The sequence below is a fragment of the Stigmatopora argus genome, chromosome 9 (assembly GCF_051989625.1).
Source record: "Stigmatopora argus isolate UIUO_Sarg chromosome 9, RoL_Sarg_1.0, whole genome shotgun sequence".
NCBI lineage: Eukaryota > Metazoa > Chordata > Actinopteri > Syngnathiformes > Syngnathidae > Stigmatopora > Stigmatopora argus.
Window position 1 is genome coordinate 18,946,268 of NC_135395.1, and position 27,385 is coordinate 18,973,652.

General features: G+C 44.2%; 1 protein-coding gene across 3 annotated transcripts in view; it reads left to right on the forward strand.

Annotated features, from left to right (window-relative positions):
* The window catches only part of slit3 (slit homolog 3 (Drosophila)), a 129,677-nt gene that overhangs the window by 39,586 nt on the left and 62,706 nt on the right, over positions 1-27,385 (forward strand). For all 3 annotated transcript variants that reach the window (XM_077609733.1, XM_077609735.1, XM_077609734.1), the window contains one exon: positions 25,798-25,869. In XM_077609733.1, coding sequence (XP_077465859.1) covers positions 25,798-25,869 — 72 coding nt within the window. The remainder of the gene's footprint in view (positions 1-25,797; positions 25,870-27,385) is intronic.

Consider the following 27,385-nt stretch of genomic DNA (forward strand, 5'->3'; position numbering starts at 1 on the left):
GCGACATTCTGCGACGGTGGGAACTACTTTGGGGACAATGGTCGGGAGTGGAGAGGATTGAAAGCCTGGACTCGGCCACTCGTTGCGTCTATGTGCGCCAGTGGAATCAATCGGCGCCCCCTGAAAAGCGGACAAAAGCCTCCTTAAATGACGAGTGGAGACGCACGCTAACCCGGAACGGACGGACGGACGGATAGACGAGGCCATTCAGACGGAGGAAATGTCAGTCAACGCTAAGATTTAGACTTTGACACCAATGAAGTTCTCTCTTTATTAGCAGCTTCTCACCGTTCTACCTTTGTCTTGACCTCCACCAGGGAGGTCAGATTTTTTTTTTTCTATTGCCGCCGTAGGTTTGTTTTCCTCTTCAAAATGTTTATTGAATGGACTTCCGTATTTAAAAAAAAAATAGTATCGGGGTGGGGACATACATTTGTTCATACTGACCAATGAGTTGGCGTCTTATGAAATGGGTAGTCAGTCAGATGACCTGAACCCAATGGCGCATGCACTTTTCTTGCACAATTGACACTGATAAACAAACCAAAGTTGCTCTCAAAGTCAAGTTTTTTTGTTAGAATTCAGAGGTTTTTAGCAACGCTGCCACTAATGTAACAAATGGGCAATCTGCCTCCTTTCCACTGACTTTAATGCAATTTTAAAATCCAAGCCATTGGTCAAAATGGAGTCCGTGTCTATCGGCGTCTCACTCCTTTAGGTCCACATGTGGCGCGTTTTACATGGCATTTTTTCAAAAGATTTAAAGCCATCGTATGCTGTGAGCACCTTCCGTCCTTTTCTTATCTCCACTTTCTTTCCTTTTCAAATATTTGTCCTCTCTCAGGCTTCCTTCCCGCTCGTCGCCGTTCTTTCCTGTCTTTCTCTCCGCCAAGATTTCACTTTTCCTCTTCTACGTCGTTGACGTCGGCCCCGGACGCCTCCCGCCTCCCGCCCACCGCCTCCCGCCGCTTGTCAACGGATGACTAATGACTCGCCGCCGGTAGAGCGAAAGGAGCCTCGGCGCGCTCGGACGGCCGTGACCGGGTCGCAGTTCGACACAGGTTATGTCGGCCAAGGAAATGACTGTCATTTTTTTTTATCCGGCCAATCTTGTTGCCATTGTCAGGATAAAGCTAGCCATATTCAAACTTCAGTCAGACGTAAAAAAAAAAATCCAAGGTTGACTGAGCTGACTTTTCCCGGAGCCCCTTTTAAACAAAAAAAATGTACGTCCATAACCGCCCCCCGTCTTTTTTTGCCCCCTTACATCCAAACATAAAAAGTTTGACCCGGGACCCCTGCGTTGTACTAATGTCAGCCCGAGGAAACGAGGAGAAAGAAGACAGAAAACAGAGATGAGTTTGCTTGATAAAAGTGACACTTTGGGGGGGACGGATTCTTGGCATTCCTTCGCGGCTCCCGTGATACATGCACACAAACACACGTTCTTCTGTAATGACCAGAACAGACGTTCCGGTCGAAGCGCTTCACCTTCTTTTTCTGCCTTTCTTATTCCCCCATTCCCCCAACCACATTTGGATTTTTTAGCCAACTGTCATCTGACTGTGTTAAATCAAAATCTTTCAACTAGGCAGTCACTCCTATTGAATTTGGTTGAATTTGAGTTCACATCTTGCTCGATGATTGGCCAATCCCAGATCTCCTTTGTTCATTTTGGTTGACTTCTTGTTGATTTTGGGGGCAATTCCAAGTGGCAGTAAAACACAAATATTCAAAACGACTTCCCTGAGCCCTAAAATATGAAAAGCCGCACGCTTTGAATAGCACGGCTCCCAATTTCCGCCCGCTAATAGCACCTAGGTACGTTAAGCACGTTTAGCTAGTAAGTCGGTTGACAGCGATGGAGAGTGCAATCAGGCACTTTATTTTGAAAAGAAGGATTTTCAATTAAACAGGTCTAACCAGGGCCACCACGTTGGATCGCCTGCAGGCTTTTGAATTGCACGCCGTCTCGCACGCAAATAAAGCCTTATATGAAAATTCATTTTCAATATTAGCTGCTATTTTCCTTTCCTTTTTGTTGACCCTTAATTCTGCAGTATGGAGCACACCAACCAAATTCTCCCACATTCAATTAAAAAAAAAGTAAGCTGCACAATATGACACCGAAAGACTACATTGGTGACATTTTTGAAACATTATAAATCAATTTAACATCACCACGCTGAGTTACATCCTCATATTTCCTGCAATAACATTTAAAACAAAAAACGGCTCGCTACAATTTCAAAGAAGACAAAAAAAATCCAATTTGTTTATTTTGACCATCAGTAAGCGAAATGAATGAAGGAAACATTTAGTTCTTTGATAGCAGTAAACCTGTAAAAATGTGAAAATAAAGAGAAAAAAGTAATAGCGACAATGTCTCCCCCTCTAAAGCTGTACCTATTTTTTTTTTCTTTCCCTCTGTCTCTCTTTCAAACACCTTGTCAGCTCCCCACATTTTACCAGCTGCTGCTTGTTCACACTATTTGCTACACACAGACACACACACACACACACACACACACACACACACACACACACACAACATACAACACACACCACACACACTTATGCACCCGCGTTAGCAGAATTGGACGCTCATATGAAGCACATTGACGAGGCTGCTGGCTGATTTGTTGCCTGTTGTAGAAGTTTGCGATGTAAAATAATGGGATGGCGGGGGGTGGCTTATATGGGGGGGTGTACCTCCATCAAATGCGTAACTTGACGGTACAGGTCCGTTTTTATTTCAACCTTGGCAATGTTGTTTGAGATAACCAAACTCGACTACCGTGTCCATTGAGTTGTAAGTCCTCTGCTCGGTCCTTTCCACAACTTTCTCGGTTTCTACTATGCAGAAGGAAACCGTTACCGAAAAGGTGTGTTTTGGCGAGAAGAACCATCCTCCAATTGGCAACCGTATACTTCATTTACTCCCATTTTGAGGTTTCTCTGCTAGAACTTGAGATAACCAAACTCGGAATACTCCTTGCGTGTTTTCCATCCCAAAAAGCAAAAACTTTCAAGTCAAAACGAGAACACAAACTATTGTAGTTAGTAGCACTTTGCGCTATGGGAAAACTATGTATACATTTGTATTATACCGATATGCTTTGATGTAATACCTATATGCAATCATTCAGACAGATTTCAACCCACTTTATTTTTGAATTGACATTGAACTCACCTGCCACCATTTTTTAACGGATCAAGTAGTGCTGCAACCTAAACCTGCTCTAAACGGAAACAGCGCATTAGCATGCATACATTTGTTGCAATGTAAAGATAGCTCAGATTAGAATTGGATTGTGTTGTCTGTGTTCCCTGGACTGCCGGTGGTCAGGTTGCTCTTTTCAATGCTCTTGCACGAAATACTGCCGTAGTATTGGCTAAAAGGACGAGTTGGACACCATCTGCTGGCTTAATTGTGCATGATACTATCTAGTAGAACTGTAAAATGTAGATAGAAACTTTTAGGTCCTGCTTTTTTCTCGTACGGTTGCCCGAAGGATGTGGCTCGTGCGCGTCTTCACCGCCGCGACGTCATTATTGGAAACCTCACATTTCCGTCGGGGCGTGATGACGACAGACTGGACGGAATATCCGTGGCTTCCCTTTCAAATCCATCCAGAAATGTTGAAAACGGAACGCAAACATTTCGTTTGGAGGCGCTGTACCCTGCGTGCGTCTAAATATAGTTTCCGTGGCTGTGCGGCGGTCGGCTTGCGCTCTCGTATGCGGCGATAATATACATTACAGATGAATCACACGTGGAAAAGGATTATGTTCTGGTGCTGACATACTCTTTGGCTTTTTAGACGCACATCATCGTAACTCCACGGGACGCCCGGCGCTTCTAGAATGTCAGCGAGGGCCAGTCTTCACGTTGGCTTCTTTTTTTTTCTTTAGTGAAACAAAGGCTCACGTATTCACGTGTCAAAACAGTTTTTCGTACCAATAGTATTTTATTTGTGTGTTTCCGAGAATCCCTCTAGCCTTGACACTTTTCCAACTTCACCAGGCTGCAAACCCATAGTACGTATAATATAGGACACACGTGTCAAAGTGGCGGCCCGGGGGCCAAGTCTGGCCCGCCTACATCATTTTGTATGGCCCGGGAAAGTAAATCATGAGTGCCAACTTTCTGTTTTAGGATCAAATTAAAAGGAAGAGTATGGATGTATATTAAATTTCCTGATGTTCCCCCTTTTAAATCAATAATTGTCATTTTTGAATCCATTTTTTCTGTGTTTTTAGTTCAAAAATCATTTTGTAAAATCTAAAAAATATTTTAATCCAGTTCTTTTAATCCATTTATAAAAAATATATATCTAAATATTATATCTAAAATGGTCCGGCCCACGTGAAATCAAGTTAATGTTAAAGTGGCCCGCGAAGCAACCCGAGTTTGACACCCCTGATAGAGAAGTAAACCCGCTTTAAATTATTCTGTTTTGCTCCAAATATTTGACGTGGAAATTGTTTGGCCAGCTCACAAATGAAGAGATCTTAACAAAAAAGACGGGGGATTTAAAATGGTCGTCTAAACAGTAGAAAATCCGAAAAGGGAAAGCAAACGGCACCCCCGCGCGCCATCCGTCTGCTCCCGTGTTTGTTCTCGTGCGTTCCAGAAGCCCAGCGTTTTTAATGTGTTGCTTTAGAAGCCATTTTGACGCTTTGGACAACTCCGGCCGCCTCTTTGATGGGGGATTCCGTGGGGTGGTGGGCTCGTTTTTTCGCTCCCCCCCCCTTCGCTCGCGTATACACGTTTAAACAGTCGCACACGGGCAAAGAGCAAGCGCCGGATGCAGAGAAATAGATGGCCTTAGGCATAAAATGTCCACGCACCGACAGGACGTGTCGAGGTGGGAAGCAGATGGAAGCTGCCTTTGATTGCCACGTCCCACTTTGACCTCGGGGTCAAAAGGTACAACGGGGTTCGGCAGGCGAGCGCGTACGTAAACCACATCTCGTTTTTTTACACTCGCCCTACAGCACTTTGTAGAAAAGCGGAGTTATCTGCCGTGTGTGTGTGTGTGTGTGTGTCGGAGGGTGGCGCCCCGCCGCATGCGAGCTTACGATCACTACCAGCTGCATTCACTTTGATCCATGAAAGGCCAAAGGGGCCTGCGGGGGGTGATGGGAGTTTTCTTTTCTACCGTCTTGGTTAAGTTTAGGCCCGCCGCAAATGTTGTTTTTATTTTTTTTCCCGTGATTCACAGATCGTCGCCCCGCAATGGGCTTGCGACCCGTTCACGGTGTCCCCCGCCTACCGGGCTAGGATAAATGGTACAAAAAATGAATAGAAGACCATTGACTTTCCGAACGAGCGAGTTCAAGGCGAACCTTAAATATGGACGGACAGGAGTGGGATTGACTCTTTGACTGGCTCTCGGGATTGGGATGGAATGGAAATGTTCCTGTGAAAATCCACTCCCCGTACGCGCTCCGGCGTGAAGCCGCTCTGACACGTGTTTGTCGCACAGAAGAGGGAAACCGCGGTGTGAGGAAGGGGGTGGGGCTTGTTTATTCTATACAAAATACCTAGCAATAACCACCATGGCTGTCCTCTGCTTGACTTTCCTCAGACTCTTTATCTTCACGTGCATTCCGACTGAAATTGCAAAGATCAAACGTAACGAGTCATTAGCGTGCGTCGTGCCCCGCGGCCGACGCGTCGTTAGTGTCATTTCACTAATGTTTGAGTAAAAATATCCCTCCGTGGTGGCGCTCTGTGAACACGTTCGCACGGGGGCGGGGGCGGCGTTTATCGTGAAACACAATCCGCACAAGCGGGCCGTCACACGCCGTCGCCCTCGCGCTCGCTTCTCTTGTCGGCCGTCATGTCGCGATGATTTTGGATGTGTAACAAACCGACGTTGGATTTGGTCTCCCTAATGGTTGGCTTTATGATGGAGGAAGGCGTGTGCGGACGAGTTACGGTGTATCAGCATTGAGTGGATTTGTTTTTTTTAAGACAAACCAGTTGAGTTTTGGAATGTTTGCTGTTTGATACATTTTTTACCGATTTCGTCATACGCAGTTTCTGGGTATGATGACAATTAGGCTTTTGTCAAGTCAATGATGATGACAAAGCCTATGTCCGATTATTATTATTATTATTTTTATTATTGTTGTACGGTCCGCTTTGGAGCCAGATTGGATGATACCCAATTATTAATCTTGATAGGTTAGGTGGCTTCTTCATCTCCATCCGTCGTGAGCCTCGTGACATCGTAAAAAATGAGCATTATCCAAATGAAGTCTGTCATACTCGGTCAAATCCATGAACCAAAATTATGGCAAACCTTAATGAGCAATGTTAAATTAAAGATAAACAGATGGGCATTTTTTTTTTGCATTCCGCATTCTTTTCCCGTTCCGTCACGTCATTAAAAAGCTGTTTTGCTTGACTTTTATGGCTGCTTTTTAAATGAGAAACTGGACGGATTTGCAAATGAAATGAGCGAGGCGCTGATTTGATCTCATGCAACATGCATGAGAACGACTGCTGGTCATTACCGTGGCCCAGCAGAACTTTTGCCTCCACGTACCAAGCCAATGTCGCCGTATCACCCCGGGGGGTACTTGAGTCCATTTGATGGATCCGACTTGCTTGACTCAGACGCAACCTTTCGTCCTTTTTCTTTGGAAAAGAAGCCACAAAAAGCAGAAACAGAACAGTTTGCCCGTTAGCCATTAACAGTATGATCCATACGTGCGGTACAGAAATTTGTTCCAACACTGCTGATACAAGACTCGTTTTTTTTCATTTTTTGTGGTGAACTGAGGGAATTGAGCTCAAAGAATGAAGTATTTCGACTATTCTGTGTTTTTGATCCAAACATTTGACTGAAGGCTGCTTTGACCCATTGACAGATGACGTGAGGCCAATATATTGGATTGTTTTTTGGCTAAACTGCAGTAATATATAGCGCCGTTGGAGGGTTAACACACGGGCTTGCTGCCACAGTTGACAATGACGTGGGAACCAAATACTTTTTGCGCTCAAGCTATAAACGTGCTTGCACCAAATACTTGTCCAGTCACCCAAAAGCAGTTGCTATTTTTTATTTTTTATTCCACATCATGTCTGCAGCTCCATAGTATTTCCCCAATAGAAGTACCAAGATGGCGGAAAGAAGTACTTGTGATTATATCTTTACGGCTCACTTTGCGTGGGTCAACCCACAAACTCCGACTCTTCCTCCCGGGCTGGCGTTTCTGGAAATCATCGTGCACGCCGGTGGCCTCAAAACCAGCAGAACTAATGCGCACCAGAGCGAGTCGGCGAGGAACGCGTGGACGACCGTAGACTACGTCCGTTCCTGAGGGTTGACGGCGAACCAATCGGACAATTGCCGCTCCCTCTGAGTCGCGATGCGACGGACGGCTATTGTCGTCCGTGGCGGCAAATGAGCCGAACGCATTGGACCACCCCGCCACCCTCCCCCCCCGACAAATGTAGTTCACTCTGACATCTGGGATTGACAAGGCGCAGATGTCCGCCCGCCCTCCTCCTACGTGTACTTTTCCACTTCATCTCCTTCTCCGTCAGCGCCTCCATTTATCAGCAGATCCGTAAAATGGGCTCCCGTGTTTGTCCGCAGTGTACTCGCCATCTATCATTGGTGCGCTCGGCCCGTCAATCACTCCGCTCTTTGACGTCCTCCGCGGCCAAAGGTGGAAAGCTCCAAAAAGAAGCAAAACGGAGGGCTCGCCCGTGGCGTTGTCGCCGAGTGTGGCCTCCAGCGCTTTGTTACGCCCGCCCTGGTTTTGATTTCAAGATGACATAAGAAGCGTAAAAAAAGGGATTATTGCTCAACCTGCAGGATATGAAACTTTTGGGGCAACAAAGTCAAAAGATCGCAGAGGTCAGAAAAGGAAACTTGACAATGCATTAAGCAGATTGAAACTTACACAGTAACTCTGAATAATAGAGTCTTGTCTTATTGCAATGGTTTAACCCAGGGGTGCTTAACTCGGTCGGTTTTCCATGTCTCCCTCTACCAACACACCTGAATCAAATCATTAGAGTCATTCTGAAGCTTCTGGGCAGGATTCTGACAAGTGGATCATTTGATTCAGGGGTGCTAGAGGAGGGAGAGATGGAAAACAGACTGGATCGTGAACCCTGGTGGTCCTCCAGGACCCCCATCGAGCTCCCCTTCTTTAACCTCTTGTTAAAACCGATGTCATAATCAAAAATGAGGATCTAAAGATGACTTTATTATGGCCGTGCAGGAAGCTTCAATTCAGCCTACATGGCCCTTCTCATCTTTAAAAACAGATATTTTTTTCCCGATTTTGTTTAAATGTGCAATTCAAATAGCAAAGACGACAAAAAATGGAGCCGGGCCAAGGTTACCTCGAAGCTTGATGTACTACGTCGCGCCGACAAACGCTAATTTCAGTCTTTATCGTGTCCGTCTGTCACGTTGGCTGTTTTTGCTGGTGAGTCTTGGGCTTGTTTTGATGTCTATCTTCTCTGGTTTGGCTTCGTTTTCCATCCGGGCGGAAATCGTAGCAGGTGATGCTGATTATTAGCACGTGTTGGCTGCGAATAGGAAACAAAGTACAATGATAGGTGTGATTTATGGGACTCCGAGCGACTGGAACAAGAGCCAGTCGCTTCCAGGAGATAACATTCTAGCATGCTTGCCCACACACAAGTATCGCATATTTTGCTCTTGCCTTTTTACGTGGGTGGAAACGGTCTACTCTCCCCACCCGTCTTTATCTTTTTGGCTTTGCGAGTGAAAGGCGAGATTTCCCCATGGCATTGTTCTTTGCAAGGGAACTGAGTTCGAAAAACATGATTTTATTCAGAACTTTAGTCGTGCCACAAAAAAAGTTGAAGTTCTGGAGATTTTTAAAAAGCTGCAGAAATTCAAGACAAATCAGTCGCAAAAAAATGAAAAATCTGTTGTAAAAATGTGGTCGTTCGCAAAAATAACTGCAAATGATCAGTTGCAAAAAAAAATGGTGCCAAACCCCTGGTTGAAAAAAATTGGTAAAAAAAAAAACTGAACGAACCGCAACATTTCAGCACGTCAGTCTGCAACCAAAACTATTTGTCTCAAAAAAGTCAGCTGTAAAATTTGCGGGGGCCAAAAAATGAGCAAAAATTTCGGGGCAAATATTGAGTGGCGAAAAATCCGTTCAAAAACGCTCCCAACGGATTGTACGTCAATGTCAGCCAATGGCTGAAGGAGGCTGTCCACATTGGCTGGCTCTGCCAAATTCCCGGAGAGCGCTTGTTTATCACATCCAATCGGCCAGTTGCCAGCCGCCCAGAAAGCGCCACTCGGGTCTCTTTAACAGCAAACAAAGCGCTGGCTGGATCGCTAGTCTGCTCGCCTCATTACGCGCTGTAATTGTTAACTTTCCACTGGTGTTCCACAACTTTCTCTGGGTGTTTACTCAGCGCCAACACGTCATAATTCACGTTGAACACTGTACACTCGCCGTTTGAGCTGATCGTCGCTCTTGATTTCTGACGAAACGGCCATTAGGATAATGCTTTCTGCCTCACGAGACTTCATTTTGAATGTAGTGCTTATTGGAGGGAAAAAAAATGATAAATGGACATCATTAATGTGGCTTATTAGAAAACGTCAGCCGTGGAAGACGACGCGTTTTGCATATCCGTCCTTGGATAAAGCTCGCAGGAACGTATTTTTTTCTTTTTCCCAGAGCGTGCGAACGTCGGTTATATCTGAACTTTTGGTCTCGTTAGAGGTTTTCAAAACACACACACACATGCTACGCGACATTAAGTCTTTTTGGCTGAACGGCCGGTGTTGTGTAAGATTTTGCTCCCTCATCACATTTTGCCACAAAATCTTTTTTTCCGATAATCATTAGCGTCTATCTATGTTTGCGACTTTATCAGATTTTGCATCTGCTCTTCTATAATCCTTATAAAGCGTGATTCATGGATGTGTGGGTGTGTGTGTGGTTATCTTAACATTCTCTCGCTATAATTGTCCAAACCGTGCATCGTAGAGAGTTGAATTTTTTTTATGATGGTCAGAAACGGTTGTCAGATCCTAATAGATGAGACTTGTTTCCTATAAAGCTGTCTCCATTATAGTGGTGAGTCCAATGGTGCTAACATTGTCGAGTAAATCTTCTTGCTTCTGTTAATGGGGAATAGAGTCGCCAGCCATCCCTTAAAAAATGAATCTTTTTAATCTTTAGTTCCTTTCTTTATTCAAAGTGGATTTAGGCAATGTCTATATAAATAATCTATCAGAAAAAATATATCCATTCATGGGTGGATTAATTATCCCAAAAAACGGCCAACTACAAGTCATAGACGTTCAACCATTTTCAATTCCAGTGACCATGACAAGGAAACGCCCCCAAATTGGACACCGCTTAATCCGTCTAATGCTACAAAACGGCGAATAAAGTCTTCAAACGAGGACGTTGCAGATTTCCAGTTCGAAACGAGCAGCGGGAGAGCAATAAACAACAAAAAATGTGGTTAAGAACAAACGGGCAAAGCCAACGGTGTGACACCTCCAGGGAGTAATACGTACTGACAGGCGTATTTGGGCTCGGCCTGTCGCTTGACGGCCTGGAACGGGGCTCAGAGAACTTGTTTTCTTGCCGCCTCGCTCTCATTACGTCTCCCCCTTTGAAAGTCGGAAGACCGACGTTGGCTCGTCATGTAATTGAGCCCGTCACGTGTCCTAAAATAACACATTCTTAGGCCTAATGGCGCAGTCCATCACTTAAGTCGTGTCTACGCGTGGATTTCTACCCTAAAGATCATATTATTATTTTTTGGTGGTGGTGGTGGGGCATAAGATGTTTCCGTATGAAAACGCAGTGGACGATGCTGGATGTCCGATCCATTTTGACTGGGGGAGGCGAGTCAGCGAATGTTGGAGATCAGAGGGATGCTTCTGCAACACACGTGTGTGTGTGTGTGTTTGAAAAGATGTGCTGAGAGAAGCCAGTGTCGCCAGTTTGCCCAGTAATGCTCAATTGGTGCAATTAACCTGTTACCATGGTAATTAACCTGGCCCGCAGACCAGTCAACATTATAATGACAAACAGATGGGAAGAGCGACTGCCAGGACTGACACACACACACATCCACACACACACATACACACACACTTTCACCTTGACGTGCAAATCATCCGCATAGCAACAGATTGTGTCGGGCCCCAAAAATCTTGAATAACTGCATAATGTATTGTTTAAAAAGCCGATTTGTGTGACTTGAAGTCGTTTTAAAGGAGCGGCGATAAAAAGCTAGGAAACGAGAGCGCATTTACGTACGAACTTGCATGGATAATTAGAAGCAATGACTCCGTGAGAGAGTTGTGGATGGATTTGATATAACTTGTTTTTGGCACTATGCAAAAAGTAGGAGACTTTTCAGGGGTGGTCTATGAAAGATGCAATTGTTGTGGTTTTAAGAGCCGCCGTTCATTTTCAGCGACAGGAACGGAATTGTATTCTGACGTACGTTGTAGCGTGTCATTTTCTACTGGCGGCTCTCGTCTGACGACCGATTGATCGGCGACCAGTCGCCGCTCGGGTGACGTCTCGGTGCGAATTTGCCGGGAAGCAAATGTTACTTCCCGTTCTTTTCTGGAATTGACAGAGAGTTGTTGGATGCGCCGGCGTGAGGAGGAAAAAAAAAGATTCTCAAATGGAGTAGCCGGTTTATCTTGATAGAAAGTGCATTAGCGTCCCGCTGTTTTCTTGCATTTTTCTTCAAGCGTGATAAGTCCACTGGAATGGAATGGCTGATAGGGCATCTCCATCTTGCCGGCTCTTTTCCGCCTAAAGCGGAGCACCATTTCTCCCGTGTGACTTCACTCCTTTTAACTCTAGTGGATGGGGAGGAGTCAAAATGGATCAATGGTATCAATTGTACGTATATATTAGAGGAATAGGGGTGCACTGCTTGTTTTGTTCCACTTGGGGGGGCTGAGCTGTAGTGTGGATGCGGGCGCCGTGACATTTCGCTAATGGCCCAGCGACTCTTCGGCTTGCAAAGTCATCGTCGGGATGATGATGATTCATTTCTTGGGAAGAGCCTTCAATTAGAAAGTGACATTTTCTGTCTTTGTACTTGCTATGGCCGTGTCAAAGTGCAGCTCATCAAATTTAGGAAATGGAAAAGCCTCGCCTAAGCGAAAAGATGCATTGAAATAAGCATGTTATTGGACAAAATAAAATAAAAAAACTGACTAAAATCAATTTTCTTCTGAGTAAGATGATGAAAAACATGCAATGTTATTGCAATAAGAAAATGAAGTTGCTTCTTGTTAAAAGTAAGTTGTATGTTGACATAACACTGTCCAAAAATGTTTCTTTTCTCTTTTTTCTTCACATCTAAACTTAAGAAACACAAAAATAATTCAGTAACAACACACCGCAATACTTCCATAACACATGATTAATAAAATTATTATGAAAATGTTAATTGACTGGATATATAATAACTACAATCTCCAAAACAGCCTCATTTTAAAATGAGTTAACATAATAACATGTTTTGTTTCTTAATATCTAACCATAGAAAAATACTTGTATTATTAGATTTAATCTACGCCAGGAAAAGTGTATGGAGGAAGGAGTAAAACCCCCCAAAAAGCAAAAAAGAAGACAAAGGAGCGTTTGTTGAAGAGGGATGGCGAGGGGGGGGGGGGGGGGGGGGGGGGGGAGTTTCCAGCACAGAAGGCGAATAAAAATGATTGGCTCAAGGTGACATGCAGTACACCGCAAGACCCTTTACAACTTTATTTAACATTTTACTGCCAGGAATGCCTTTTATTTCAACTCTTCTTTCCCACTTTCAAAAATGGAAACTTGTATAGTATAAAGTAAGTGCAAGTTATGGCGTCCGTAAGGGAAAAGAATTCAGTATTTGCCTTTTTTTTCAATGAAAAGCATTCATTCATTCATTTTCTCTCATCGCAAAGGTCATGGGGGTGCTGGAGTGTAGAAAACAAGTGATTAAAAGACTCATTCCTTTATGCAAACAAAAGTTTAAGTTTTTGAAATCCTATTTTTTTACCCCCCCCAAAAATAAATGACATTTTGAATTCATATGTACATATGTTTAATCTTCCCCCCCTTTTATTTGTAGATGTTCAAGTAAAAGGAAAAACAAATGCTGTTTCCTCCTAATTAAAAAAAAGTAAAAGAAACATTTTTGGACAGTGTTATCACAACATAGTCAATAAAAGGGGGTGTGCCCCCGTCTGAAGGACGCTCCCGCCCGCTATGATTATTTGTCCTAGCCGCCCGGGGTCAAAACGGACAACCGTTGGCGGTAGCCAATCTTTAAACGGCGGCCTTTGGGCTCCCGCATGACGTCAAATGAGACAAGCGTGTTTCTCGTCTACTGTATTTATGAATATTTCAAATAAGAGTGCGGATGCAGATGTGGATGGATTTTTCAAAGGGATGGATGGCCCGTGTTCAAATGACAGCTGAGGAAGATGGATGGCCTCCACAAAAATGGACTGCGGAGGGCTTTCCGATTGGGGAGGCTTGCTTGATTCCTCTTAAAGTTGTCGGTCTGTCTTTCTCTAGGGGCGCCATATTTAACGCTTTGGTGAGACGACTTGTGTGTGAGCATAAACCCATTTTTTAATAGACGTCCAATCCCTTCTGATGGGAAGAAATGTCCGTTTACCTCAAGTATAAGTCACGATGTTACCCGTTAGGCTCTCTCGACCATATTGATGGGCAATCCGGAAAAAAAATAACAAAGAAAATCTAGATCGTCCAATCGCGCTTCTTTATTTTTTTAAAAGATCGTATAATATATATGTTTATGCATGTATAATATATATTATAAATGCTATAGTTTGCAGGGGGCACCCTGACTTGGTTGCCAGTGTGCATGTTTCTGGGGAGGAAACCGGAGTACCTGGGGAAAACCCACACAGGCACGGAGAGAACACACAAACTCCACACGGGAAGCTCGGAACGCGACGGGAATTGAGCCCTCCCACCGGGCGTGCTCACCGACCGCTCTCATATTTCTATTTTGTATCGTATAGTGCACGGCGTGGGGCATATCCATCCATACGTTCCGCCATCTCCATCATTAAGAGCGCGGTCTTGCCAAAACACGAGAAACGGCCGCACATTTAGGAAGCAAAGCCGCGTTCGGAATCAAGTCCGCCCCAAAATGTGGGCGGCCATTGCGGATGTGTTGCATTTTTCCACATTATTTATTTATGGTCTGCCAAATCGTCCGCCCCTCCCCTCGACTCCCCTTGCCTCTCCCAAACTGGAACCAGATTTTTTGACGGGCTCGGAGGTGCCGCGTGTTATTGTGGAGGAAAGATTGGATCAAAAACTAGGACCGCGTGATGGATGGATGGACGGATGGATGGATGGAGGGATGAAGGGATGAAGGGACACGGCATTTGCTTAACTAATGCTGCAAAGAAAATATTTTCCAGAAAGTCCCTAAAAGTTTATTGGCCAAGTACAATGTAATATCCAGTGGACTTTCCCCCAACTCAATGTAGATGACGACATTTTAAAAAAAGAGGCGTCATCTGTGGGCGGGCCTTTCAAATCGCACCAAAACCTCTTTAGAAAGACGTAAAACTGCAAGTCGAAGAAGAAATGTCCTTTTTAAATGCATTTATTGACCCGTCTTGTCAAATTGTGCAACTGAAATTGGAAATTTTGGCCTAGAATGGAAAAACAATGTTTAAAAATTTTAAACCCAAGTTGTTGGGGTTAGTCTAATTTATTTTTGTTTTTCAAAACATTCTGTTCTCTGATAGTTTTGCCTGGTTACTCAAATATAATTAAATATTTTAAAAAAGTCAATTATTAAAGGTTGCCCATCAGAAAAATAGGAAGCATGCCTATGAGGAATAAAAGCCCCCAAAAATGATTACATTAGCAGAAGGCAAAGTAAATCACATTGGGACATGTTAATGTGCTGTGTGTGTACATAGTATGTGCACGTGTGTGTGTGTGTGTGGGTGTGTGTGTTCATACACTGTTTATGGTGAAATGAGCCGTTTTAATGAGTTGTACTGAAGACTGCGTAGCTCAGCACAAGCGCCGTTCATATAAAGACACACGAACAATAGAAAAAAAAAAGTTTATTTACATCTACGTTTATGGGTTCATTGCTCTTTACATTTTTTATTTCCTTAACGAGCAAAAGCCAGCCAGGGTGCAATGTATGGAATCGGATTCAAACAAGAAAAGATTCAAACAAAACTGCGCAACCAAAAAATAAGACTTGAGGCAAAATAATGAAACTTAAGCACAAAAAAAGTCATCTGAAAAGTAAAACTCAACAATGTGCCTGGATGCCAATTTTTTTTGCTTGCCAACCACATTTCTCTCGCTTGCTGCCACTTTATTTTGAAAATCCTCAAAAATGTTAGTTTTGTGCGCCCCCAAAGTAGATTTGACCCCGTGGTGTCGCCTTAATCGCCCCAAAATCGGCCGACCCCGAGTGGATTCACGGTGGCGACCCAAGTTGGCCCTCCCCACCGAAGGAAAGCGCAAATACCGCAAAAATGAGTTTGACACTCCTGATGTACAGTCTAGTGGCGTAAAGCATGAAATGTATTTTTGCCATGTTGAGCTTTCCCACGCTGCGCGACCATGTGAAAATAAGGCCGCTAGTTTTTTACGATCCTGCTGACAGGGCGCGAACAACTGCCAAGTCATTGTCGGAAAGCGTAGGGGGGGTGGCAAAAAAACCTTTACCAAACGTATAGAACCCCGTGATGTCATCAGAACGGGACGGCGGGCGGGAGGAATAATAAGAGGTGACCGCGAGGCGTCGACGGCCGGGGAAATCAAAGCTTCGCCGCCGCTTCCCGACAGGGTTTTATTTTTCCCAAGCCGCCGGCCAACGCGCCCCGCGGCTATTTTTACACGCCCGGCGGCGGCGGCGGCGGTGGCCGGCCAATCGCTGGTTTGAGGTTTTTTTTTAGGTTTTTTCTTTAAATGTAGTACCACTTTTTTGTCTTTCACTGAAGTGCGCATAAATGACTGTAGTATTTAGTTTGGAATTGGATAGCATTCAATATGTTCATCGTATATTTTCCCTATTGAAATGAATTTAGAAAAATGCAACAAAATTCTTTTTTTTTTTAAATTATTGATAGGTAATCTCCTTTCGAAAACATGGCAATGATGCCAACATTTAATAGTGTCTAAAGAATGCTCTTTTTAATTAGGCTATTATTTTATGGGGATATTTCCAATGGAAATACAGTAAATGTTCTTTTTTTGAAAAAAGTAGTATCTTATTTATGTATTAAGTTATCAAATCATGTACTTAATTCATGCAAAACATGTACCGCGGACGAACAAAGTACTACTTTCCTCTAATGCAGTCAGATCTTGCCCCCAAGTAAAACATTGATGTCTTCTCCAAGCATGAATTTCTCATTTGATGGTGTTACTAATCTTAGAGTAAGGTTAGTTATTTTCTTCTCACACACTCGCCACCGTCGATGCCGGTAGTCCGTTAGCGTGTCGGCGGCGGGCGGCGGCGGCGGCGGCGGCGGCTTCAGAGGCGAGTGAGGATAATAATTCACAGAACCTTTCAAGTGTGTGCCAGACATTTTTGTAGGAGGGTTGGGGATTCAAAAAAAATGGCAAAGAGTGACATGACAGGCAGTTAGAGAGGCAGGAGGCAGAGAGCATGCTGGGAAAGGACACGTAACAGGTGTGGATGAGGCCAGACAGCAGACATCCTCTCCACCTCTAATCAAAAGGCCGGCGTTCGTCTCCGTTTCCGTCGCCTTAACACATTTTTATCCGTCGTCAATTATTGCCCGGATTCCATCTTCGTGTCAAAAGTAAAGAAACAGCACTAACGTATAGGGACCATTTTTATGCAATAAATTGCCATTTCAACTTGGCCGTGGCATCCTTTTGATTTTTGTTTTTTTAATTGCCCTCAGAGAAAACAGTTTGGACACCTATGTGTTTCATGCATGTGTTAAAAGGCAGTACTGTGACATTTATGGGTTTAATTCCGCATACATGGCACTTTTGCATCTTTGTCTGTAGCTTTCTATCTGTACTATTTTTATTGAGCTATATAGGCGACAATGTCATTGAAATGAAGCCAAGAAAAGGGCAAAAGCGTCTTTTTACAGAATGTTTTTTTTTAATAATGTCACTGTCTCGCGTGGAAATTGAAGGCAAAAGGAAGTGACAAGTTGGAGCTCCCACTATTGGAAATAATTGAATTGGCATTGGCGTTGGCGTTGGCGTATCGCTGGCTTGTAACTTGAGGCCAACGCTCCGCAGTATCCGTTTGGAAGGCGATTTGCCACTGGGATGATGTCATCGCCGAGACAGAATTGGAAGCATTAGCATTCGGCGCCGACGACGGCGACCTCGGCGCACACGTTTGCATTGGCGTGGCCGTGTCGCACGATGCCAATGCGACGCGCCCGTTTTGCTCTCCTGGCCCGTCACGACGCGTATTCGGCTCACGTATTCCACGTAGATTCTGCTGAAGGACAGTTAGCATTTCAACATATATTTCATACCTTTTCGCATTTTCTGCCACAAAATGGGCTTCATTTCACAAAGAACTTTCCTTTAAAACCCATTGACACATCAACATTATTCATGTTACCTTCAATTCATGTGTTCATATCTGAGCATGGTTTAAAAATCAGATATTTTCACATCATTTAATTTATCAACATTATTCATGTTACCTTCAATTCATGTGTTCATATCTGAGCATGGTTTAAAAATCAGATATTTTCACATTCATTTGATTTATCAACATTATTCACGTTACCTTCAATTCATGTGTTCATATCTGAGCATGATTTAAAAATCAGATATTTTCACATTCATTTGATTTTAAAATCAAAATCCATTTTTCCCTTAAACACTGTCCTATACATGATTAGAATCGTCCCTTTTAGTCCCTTGCACACATTTAACATCAACATACATTGACTTCACCCATTCCCATTCAAGCACGCTTAAAGCATTTTTTTTCATCATTCTTTTACATGTTAAATTCCATTCACATATTTGAACAGACTTGCTCACCAAATATTTGGCATATTTCTACCATTTCACACTTGACCAAATAGTGATCAATATTTTTCAGCAAAACTCCCCTGCCCAAAAAGAATGATTCAATAAAATCAAAATCAACATAATTGCATTCCCACCTTTGGATATTTAGTAATAAAAGTGGAGAATTTCCTTCCTTCCTTCCTTCCTTGCTTTTGTTGACTCTTCCCTTCCGTCCTTCCTGTCCATTATCAGATGAGTGGATTTAGCCCATTTTTGCTCCCATTCTTCCTCAATCATCCCAAGCGGCGGCGTTCATCTCGCATCTCTCATCTCGCATAACGCACGCTCGCACACAGCCGCGCACACACACTAGCGCAAGCGCCATATGTGGAGACTTGGGAGCAGACGCCACCTTCATGGGCGGACGGGATTGGCTTGAATTTCATTCCTTTTGCATTGTAGCTGGCCTCGGGCCTGAAACATTTTCATATTTTAATATGGCAGCTTCAGGAAAAAAATTTTTTGTCTTCAATTTTATTCCGGACACGGCTGAATTTTGTTTTTTTAGTCTTCAACTTTATTCCTGTCACGCCTGAAGTTTTTTTCTTCTTCTTTCATTCAGTAAACATTTGAAGCACTGAGAAATATCGTTGACCTCAAAATGATCCAAATGAGCCTTATTTCAAATATGTTTTTTTCATTTGGAGGGCTTTTTTGCTTTATTTGTTTCTCTTAATGTATTTATTTATTTGGACGCCCCGGCGAAGTCGCTCATGTTTATGCAGGCCTCCGACGGCGGCCGCCATTACGGCGGCGTCAGCGCCTCATCATTTATTGGGGCGCCGTTGTACTTTTACCCTCTGTGACAAAAGTGCTGATGGCAAAGTCCATTTCCATCACGCCGTGACAGCTCGGAGGATCACATTTGCGGCCATAAATTGACGTTGCGTTCTATTTCATGCTCGCCAATAGAGGAATACATAACTCCTGTAATTCCAAGATGCGCGCCCGTCTGCGTAAATATTGTCGTGAATCTACACGAGAAGGCTGACTCCCCCCCCCCCCCCCCCCCCCCCACACACACACACACACACACTCCACTTGATGTTGTATGACAATTTCTTTAAGAGGCTGAATCAAAAGGTCGTGTGATTTATATCGTTTGGTCTTGTTTCTAAGTATGCACTGAAAATAAAAAAATATATATTTCGTTTTTTTCAGGTGAAAACGGTAAATTATTGAATCATTCACAGGCATTGTTGAATAAAAATATTCTTAACCAGTAACTGATTTTTAAAATAATAATAATGTTCATTTAAGATATTTTACAACTAGGAATATTATTCTTTCATTATACCAGCCTCTTATCCTCACAAGGGTCACAGGGTGCTGGAGCTTTTCCCAGCCATCAACAATCAGCAGCAAGACATAAATAATAACAAATATTCTATTTCGATACTATAGTAGTTAAATCCTTTTCTCAATTTAATGTTTGAATGTGAAAGCTATGGCAGCACGATTTAAAACCGACTCCGAATATGTTTATGTTGGAGATAACTGAAGAACGAACCAAGGCATTTTTGAACAAAGTTCCCGGACAAGTTTGTCACAGGAAACGTAAAAAGCCAGATCGTTTTCCCAAAAGGAATTTCCCCACAACCGTCCTTCACCGACGTGTTCATTTTACCAATAAGCCGTCGTCGGCTCGTTTCAGCGACGATAACGAACTCGGCGAGCGAGGCGACTACCTTCAATTTACCGCTCGATTTGTAATATCTGCACGGGACCGTGAGCCATCCCGCCCGCTATTACCGCAGCCCGGCGCCCGGGCGTTCTCGGGCCCGGCCGCCGTCCTCCCCATCCTCGGGTTTAACCCCGACTCGACCCGGCTAATGAATTAAGGATGGCTTTCCTGCACCTGCGCGTGAAGAAGACGTTGGACGCACTCCATCTAATCCATCCCCCTTAATGGCCGCCGCCGCTCTACGCACACACGCGGGCAAATTAGATCACAAATGTCTTCCCGCTCGTTGGAGCGCAAGCAAAGTTTTAATATAGCATATGGATGCGCGCACACACACGGCTCTTTCTCTCTCTCATCCAGTTAGCTCTGACATTAGCCACTCAGTGTTCCTAAATGAATCACGGTCCGGGCTAAGGAGATTAGGACCTGGAGACGGCCTAGCAACCACGCAGATGCTGGCATTAGCGCTCCCCCATTCTTATTCCATTCGCGTCCTCCGTCCCGAGCTTTCCCATTCGTCCCTCGTTCGCCGTTTCGGGCAGAAATGTGCCATCGCGGGTTGAATAAAAAGGGAATATAGTTTGGAAAAAGTGCGGGAGGTTGCGTATAGGGCTCGTTGTTTTGACTGTGGTTTGGAAATAGATTCGTAACATTAAAAAATGGTTGCTGTGGCAGATGAACGTGCTGACTGCTGAGCTAATAGTCGAGTGTAGTTTTGAATTGAGCGGTAGCGTGTTAAAGTCACCTCAAGAGTTGCTGTATTTAAGTATTTTGTCATGGTTTCCTTGTGTCAAAGCACAAATAAATCATTTTGAACATCAGCATTTTGAACAAGAAGGAAACAAAATTGCTGGTAAATTGACTGTTGAAGAAAAAAATCACGATAAAACGAATGGACAAAGGAGTGTCGTGGGAATGGGGGGGGCGTTAAGACGTGGCAGAGGGGGGGTTAAAAAGTGTGTGTGTGTGTCAGTGAATAGTAAAGAAGCTGAGTGAGGTGTTTTAGCTTTATAAGCATCTGGGGAGCACCTTAGCGCTCATAAATAACTGCAGGCAAATTAGCAGATTGCGCAGAAGGCAAGGGGGGGGCAGCAGAAAGGGTGGGGTCACGTACAGTAGCTGCATGCGCGATGATATGAAATGAGACGCCCACCGTATATTTATTAGACGACAAGCCGACTCTCCTTTGAAGCCGCTTGGGTCTTTGTCGGCGGCGGCTCTCCACCATTTTTCTCTTGGGCCAATCCACTCTTATTGAAAATGTACAGGATAAAGCGGTTCAGAAAATGAGATGAGATGTAAATGTACCTGAGCGAAGCATTGCGCTTCTCCATTTAACTAAGCACATTGACAATCGTGCTTCTTATTACTTGTATTATTTGGAGTGGGAGGGTGACAGCCATTGATTGGTGGTAAAAAATAAAATAAAAACATTGTTGTTTAAGGATGGCCATTGCCGTTAAAATAGATTTTCACTGAATGTTTATAGCTGTCCATGGCAGTGAATGAGTTCATAAAACCTTGCCGTCATTGAATTATATTCAACAGAATGTAAGGTTTTGCTTTTTGTTTATTCTGGACAATTGTAGGGCACTTCCTGATACATTTTAGGGCAATTCCTATTGATTTTGGTCCAGTTATAGGTGACTTCTCTACTATTTTTAGACTTTTTCTGTTGATTTTTGCAGTGCATTGACGGTCACTTCATATTTATCTTGTTTTACTTTTGGTTTATGAGCAATGCAGATCACTGCTTGTTGAATTTGGACCACTTGCTGTTCATCTGGATCAATTTTTCTTCATTTGGATCACTCCCTAATGAACATTTGCTTTCCAAATTGACAGCAGTATTTGCCAATTAAAAATTTCAGAAAATCCTTATTCCGCTTTGACGCAAATGAAACAGTTGTGGACAGCCACCCCGCTAAACTTTTTTTTTTCTTCCTCCTTTCTTGGTCCTTTGCTAGTAAGCCATCTAAATTTGTTGGTCGTCCCTTTTTCGGGCAGCCAGCCAGAAAAGCTTTTATATCCATAAAGGCCTATGGATCACGGAGAATTGCATTAAGCTGTCCAATTTAATTACGGCATTGACAAAGCATAATAGATACTTACAGCCTTCCGCGGAGAAGTGCAGACGGTGTCTGTTCGGAACGTCCAGGCGGGCGGGCGGGGTGTGTATCCCAGGAACGCTCGTGTGTGTGTGTGTGCGATTGTCCAAGACCAGGCGCGTGTGTTAGTGAGCCGGCTTCTAAAGGGGGGTATTGGCCGAAACCCGGGAGAGCTTTTAAGAACGCCCGTTTGATTTAGGTGCTCGTGCTCCCTCCCGCCCGATTCCGGCTGCTCCGTACGATGCGGCCTGTCGTGGCTCCGTGTGCGGTCGATTGGTCGCCGGTCTTTTGGTCGCCCGGAAGTTTGGTCGCCGGTCTTTTTGGTCGCCGGTCTTTTTGGTCGCCGGTCTTTGGTCGCGGTTTGGTCGCCCAAATGATCGGCTACTGCCATCTACTGTCAATTTATTAAAAAGAAACAGCAAATTCACAGATGATGTTTTTATTGAAGCAGTCCAATGAACCTTCATTCTCTCTGGGAGAACTTGCAATGTTGAAATACTTTAGATTAGATGGTCATTTTTATTGACAGTAGATGGCAGCAGCCGATCATTTGGGCGACCAAACCGCGACCAAAAGACCGGCGACCAAAAAGACCAGCGACCAAACTTCCGGGCGACCTAAAGACCGCGATCAAAAGACCGGCGACCAATCGACCGTGTACCCGTGGCTCGGCCCGCCGACCGGCCAGCCTAAACTCCCCGTCGTCCCGTCCGTGGTGATCGAGTGAGGGAGCACTATTTTTTATTCCTAAAGCGGCCACTTCACGAAATTGGCTACGCGGCGTTGTCGTGGCCAGCATGTTGAGAGGAAGCAAGATGGATGAACATTCTGGAGGAAGGAAGCAAGAAGTAGAAGGTTGTCAGGGTGTCTTGCAATGGTAAACTTTTACGGGTGCACAAGCATTTGTCTTAGGATATGCCACCGATGCGCTATTGGCGTGCAAGAAACTCGAATTTGAGGCTAATAGCCCATTTTTATTTATCATTCAGTGACAATTCAAACAGATTGGACTTGCTTCACCGTCCATAGGTACAGGGTTCGTGTTGATTTTAGCAGAATTCCAGGTTAAAGTTGAAAGTGGCATTGCGTGCGTACTCATCGAGTAACATTTCTGCTTTGATATGATGGTAGTAAACCTTGATTGTTCTTGAAGGTCGCATAATGTTGATTTGTAAACTTTCCATCCGTTTTAAGCGTAAAGTTAATCAACAGCACAAAAAGGGAAAAAAAACAAAGTGTTGGCTTCTCGGTACAACCGCAAAAGAAAATTCCCAAGTATGAAATGCATTAATTGACTACATTTTGACGGCATCCCCGGAGTCGAAGAGTCCTTCGCCGATGGTATTCTATTTTGGGAAAAATCCCCCAAAATGGAGACGTCTGCTTCGGAGCGCCAACCTACGAGTGCGGCCTCCGCTGAGCATCGTGGCGTATTCGATCCAGATGTGATTACCTGAACGTAAAAGCTGAAATGTAGATCTCCTTTTGATGGCGTCCAAAAGTCTTCAGCAAGCACCAAAAGCGCTTCCATGACTTTCCAACTCCCGTTCCTCAGAGGTTGCTCTTGTGTATACCTTGAGGCCCGGAGGAAACACGCCAAGTCAAAACAACAGCCAGTCCGACGAGAGCTTGTCAAACACAAGTGGCAGCAAGTCATCCAATCAGAAACAGTCAGTCCGACCTCAAAGGTTCTGGAACCCCCTTTCGGAGTCCTACAACTTTGCAGGTTTTTTTGTACTTTTCTCATCCCCAGTAGAGTTCCTAGGAATGGAGTCAACAGTTCAAATATGTCACTCCGATAGCAACGAGGCCGCGGTGGTGTTTTCGAAAATCCAGCAAACGAGTTGCGACGTATTGGACGCAAAAACGCCAAGAACAAAAGACAGACATCTAAAACTCAAGAGAAGAAGAAGAAAAAAATTACAGTCCACGTATTAGCTATGCAAAGCACAGAATAAATCAGTAAAATCGACTTGAAATTTCTACTGGAGCAAAATGCAAAGAAGTCTCGCCAATGGCGGCAATGGACTATTTTTCTCCACTTCCTGCATGTATGTCCAGGTTTGCAAAAAAATCCCAAAGAATGGCTTTTGGTTTCTAGTTGAGGCTTTCGAAAAGTCAGGGTTACTTTGAGCTGGCCAGCACTCAATATTTATTACCGTCTTTATGAAAGCGTATTAAATGCAGTTACTGCCCCCCGGGGAGGGGAGGAGAGACTGAAGGGAGGCAAAAGCTCCATTTGAAACTAGCTCGGGTTTCCCAGAATTCCCTTTGGCCTTCGCTTGTTTGCAGCTTCCCCCTGGAGAGCAGCGAATGGCTTCTGTCTTTCCCATTTAAGATCGTATGATAGATATGTACCGGGGTGGATCTAGAACAAAATATTCTTGGGGTGGTGCGAGGGGGCCGGGCCACCCCACGGCCTACCTGGATGGTAGAGTGAGCGCCAACGTCAATGTGTCTGCCTTTCTTTCATGTGCTTGTTGGAGTCATATTATGTCTTACAGATTTTCTATCCTTGTTAAATAGAAAAATCACAATAGACTTGAACCAATTCAGTTCTAGTATTTCCGTCAATGGCGGCCATCGAGCTACCGAAGGACAAGATTGCTTGATAGTAAAGCCGCGGTATATTGTACATCTTTTTTGTCATTGATGATGTGCGCTTGAAATCAAACAGGTGAATAGTTGTTATAATAGGCCCCAAGGAGCGTCACACGTCGAGAACATTTTGTGTGTACGCCAACCCACCAAGGGTTAAACGTGCGCGAGAAGGGGCGGCGGTGCGTCACTGTCCGCGGGGGGTTAACGCTAATATCCCAAGCGGCGTCGGGTCGACCTGCCGGCTGTTATTATTCTCTTGGCATGAATAATGGAGGTTCATATGGAGGCTGCGTTGGCCGCAAGCCAATGCGCTCACACGTGCCCAACCTTTGCCGCTTAGAAAAGTCGTCAAGTCGCCGCGCCACAGAAGGTCCGGAATTCGCGTTGGGCGGCGACTGTGATGTTTTCAAAGGAACGTTAGCGTCGTGCATCTCAAGTAAAAAAAAAAGGAGTTCAAGCGCAAAACACGCAAGCCATTCCTATGTGTGTGTGTGTGTGTGTGTGTGTTTGTGTCGGGAGGCTATCAGCCGGTGTCCTTTTCGGGGGTTCAGGGTTCACAGTCTTGTTGCAGATGGCCTTCCCGAGGCTCAAAGGTCAGAAGGTATGAGTCACCATGAGATGAGATGAGATGAGAAACACAAGGACACGCTACCTCGGTGTACAAATGGGGGGGGGGATGTTAACATTGCCATCCTTGAGAAAAAGTGGACACTAAATAGCTCCAATTCCAGGGGGTCTTGGTGAAGCTGGATGTCAAATATAGAAGGACAGTAGCCTAGATGATTTAGGCTTTAGTCCAAAATAATCCCCCCCCCCCCCAAAAAATAACAAGATGCAGCTTCAAACGACCCAAATCGTCGCATAAAGGAATTTAGTTTTAGCGCCACTCATCTGCCCAATTTGTAAACTTTTATCTTCACCGAAGATTTCAGTTTTATCCTATTCACTTTTTTAGATGTGATTCCATGCGACTCAAATCTCCATTTGGGTCATTTAAAACTTAATCTAGCCGTGATCGTGCCTTTCACGGCGCCGCGTCACGTCTCAGACGTACGTGCCGTCTCGTATCGTTCAGGTTTTCGTGGGATGAGTCGAGCCAAAGTCAATTTGGAAAATACAAGAAATATTGGCCTTTGAATGTGTGTTTTAAAAGGCGGCGCGGGGGCGCTAAATTCCTGTGGATTGTTTGGATATTTGCGCGCCATCGCAAATGTCATCCCATCCGTCTTCTTTGTTTGGCATCGCCGACTGCTCGCACTCGCGTTCGTCATCGAGTCTAATGCGCCTTCTTCTTCTTCTTCTGCCCCCCACCAGAGACCTGAGCGAGAACCAGATCCAGGCGGTGCCGAGGAAAGCCTTCAGAGGAATCACCAATGTCAAGAACCTGTAAGTGCAAATATTCCCTTCGTTTCCCCTCGCGTCCTTTTTTTTTTTATTATTTCAAAAAAGGGCCGGGCCAGGACAAACACGGGTGACTTTTACGGCTTAATGTACGTGACAGGGCGTCCGGGCTCGGGTGTGTTTTTAAGGCAACTCAAATATTTTCACTTCAACTGAATGCTACTTTGATTGGCGGGAGGGGGGGATGAAATATTTCTATAAACAGCTTCCTGTGAGAGGAACGATGATGTCGTACATCATAAACGTACATCGGAATATCGTTGGTTTCGGGCGAGCGCGTGACCCCAAATAGGAAATAGTGGAAATACAAATAATGGCTTTCGTAGTCCATGTTTGACTTGCATAAATCATTCAGTAACCGCTCAAGTCATTTTTAGTGCCATTTTAAGTCTTTGTGGAAAAAGAAATGTTCTTGTAAAACACTAAAAGAAAACAAAAAGTCAAATATTAGATTAAATTAGATACATTTATTCATCCGGTATTCGGGAAATTTCATATATGAAACACAATGTTTACTCAAATGACTAAAATGTTAAAGTCACGCATTCGTATGCAAGCACAATCGAATTTTTCAGGCTCTAAATTGTGACTAGCAAATGCAAATTCTTGAAACTTGAACGGTCGTTCGGAACAAAAAGACTAGAAAATTTCAAATATAATTTGTCCATTTGTATTATTTTTAGATGCTACCTCCATTTTGATCAAGGGAAAAATAACACTTGTTTCGAATAAGATAGATTTAGATGAAAAGCCACGACTTGATTCCTCACATCCACATTTTGCATCCTTTGCCATTCATAACTGTGAATCAAATCAAACTAATTACGCCTAATCACCATCTTGGTATTCTTCTCGACGTCTTCCTCCCCACGAGTTTTTTTTCTTTTCTTGACGTTAAAAAAAGCTCGGAAAACTTCAATAGCCTCTTGTCTTTTATTCATGACGGCCTAATCACCAATACCCCGATCCTTAGGCTTCCCGATCAATGGCGCCGATCGATAACCCGACGGACGCGGAGAAGAATAGTATTGGAAATCCGCGCCAATCGAACGGCGCTTGCGAGTGGCTCCGGCCGAGAAAGAAATCAAAACAGATGATGAAAAATGCCATTTCGAGCCAATTTATCGGTCAATCAATCCCATTTAGCTTTTTGGCCAACGTGGACGGCATTACACGTCCAATGTCGTGGCGAAAGAACATTCGTCGCTTTGGAATAACGTTCTTTGGGAGCACATTTGACCGTGTTAGAATATGACCTTGCCCGGTGTATAAATATATGTGAAAGATTTCGTCATTGCGTATATTGATTGACTTGAATAGGATGCAAGTGTGGATGGATGGCGGCGTAAATCACGCTTGTCAGAGCAAAGACGTCGCCTCCAATGCGATTGTCTCCATCCGTCTCTTTTTGCTTTTGACCTGACACGTCCTCGTTAGTTTCATTGGCGGGCTCCGACGCCGTCGCGTCGTCGAAAAAAGACTTTTGGACAGTTCGGAGGAG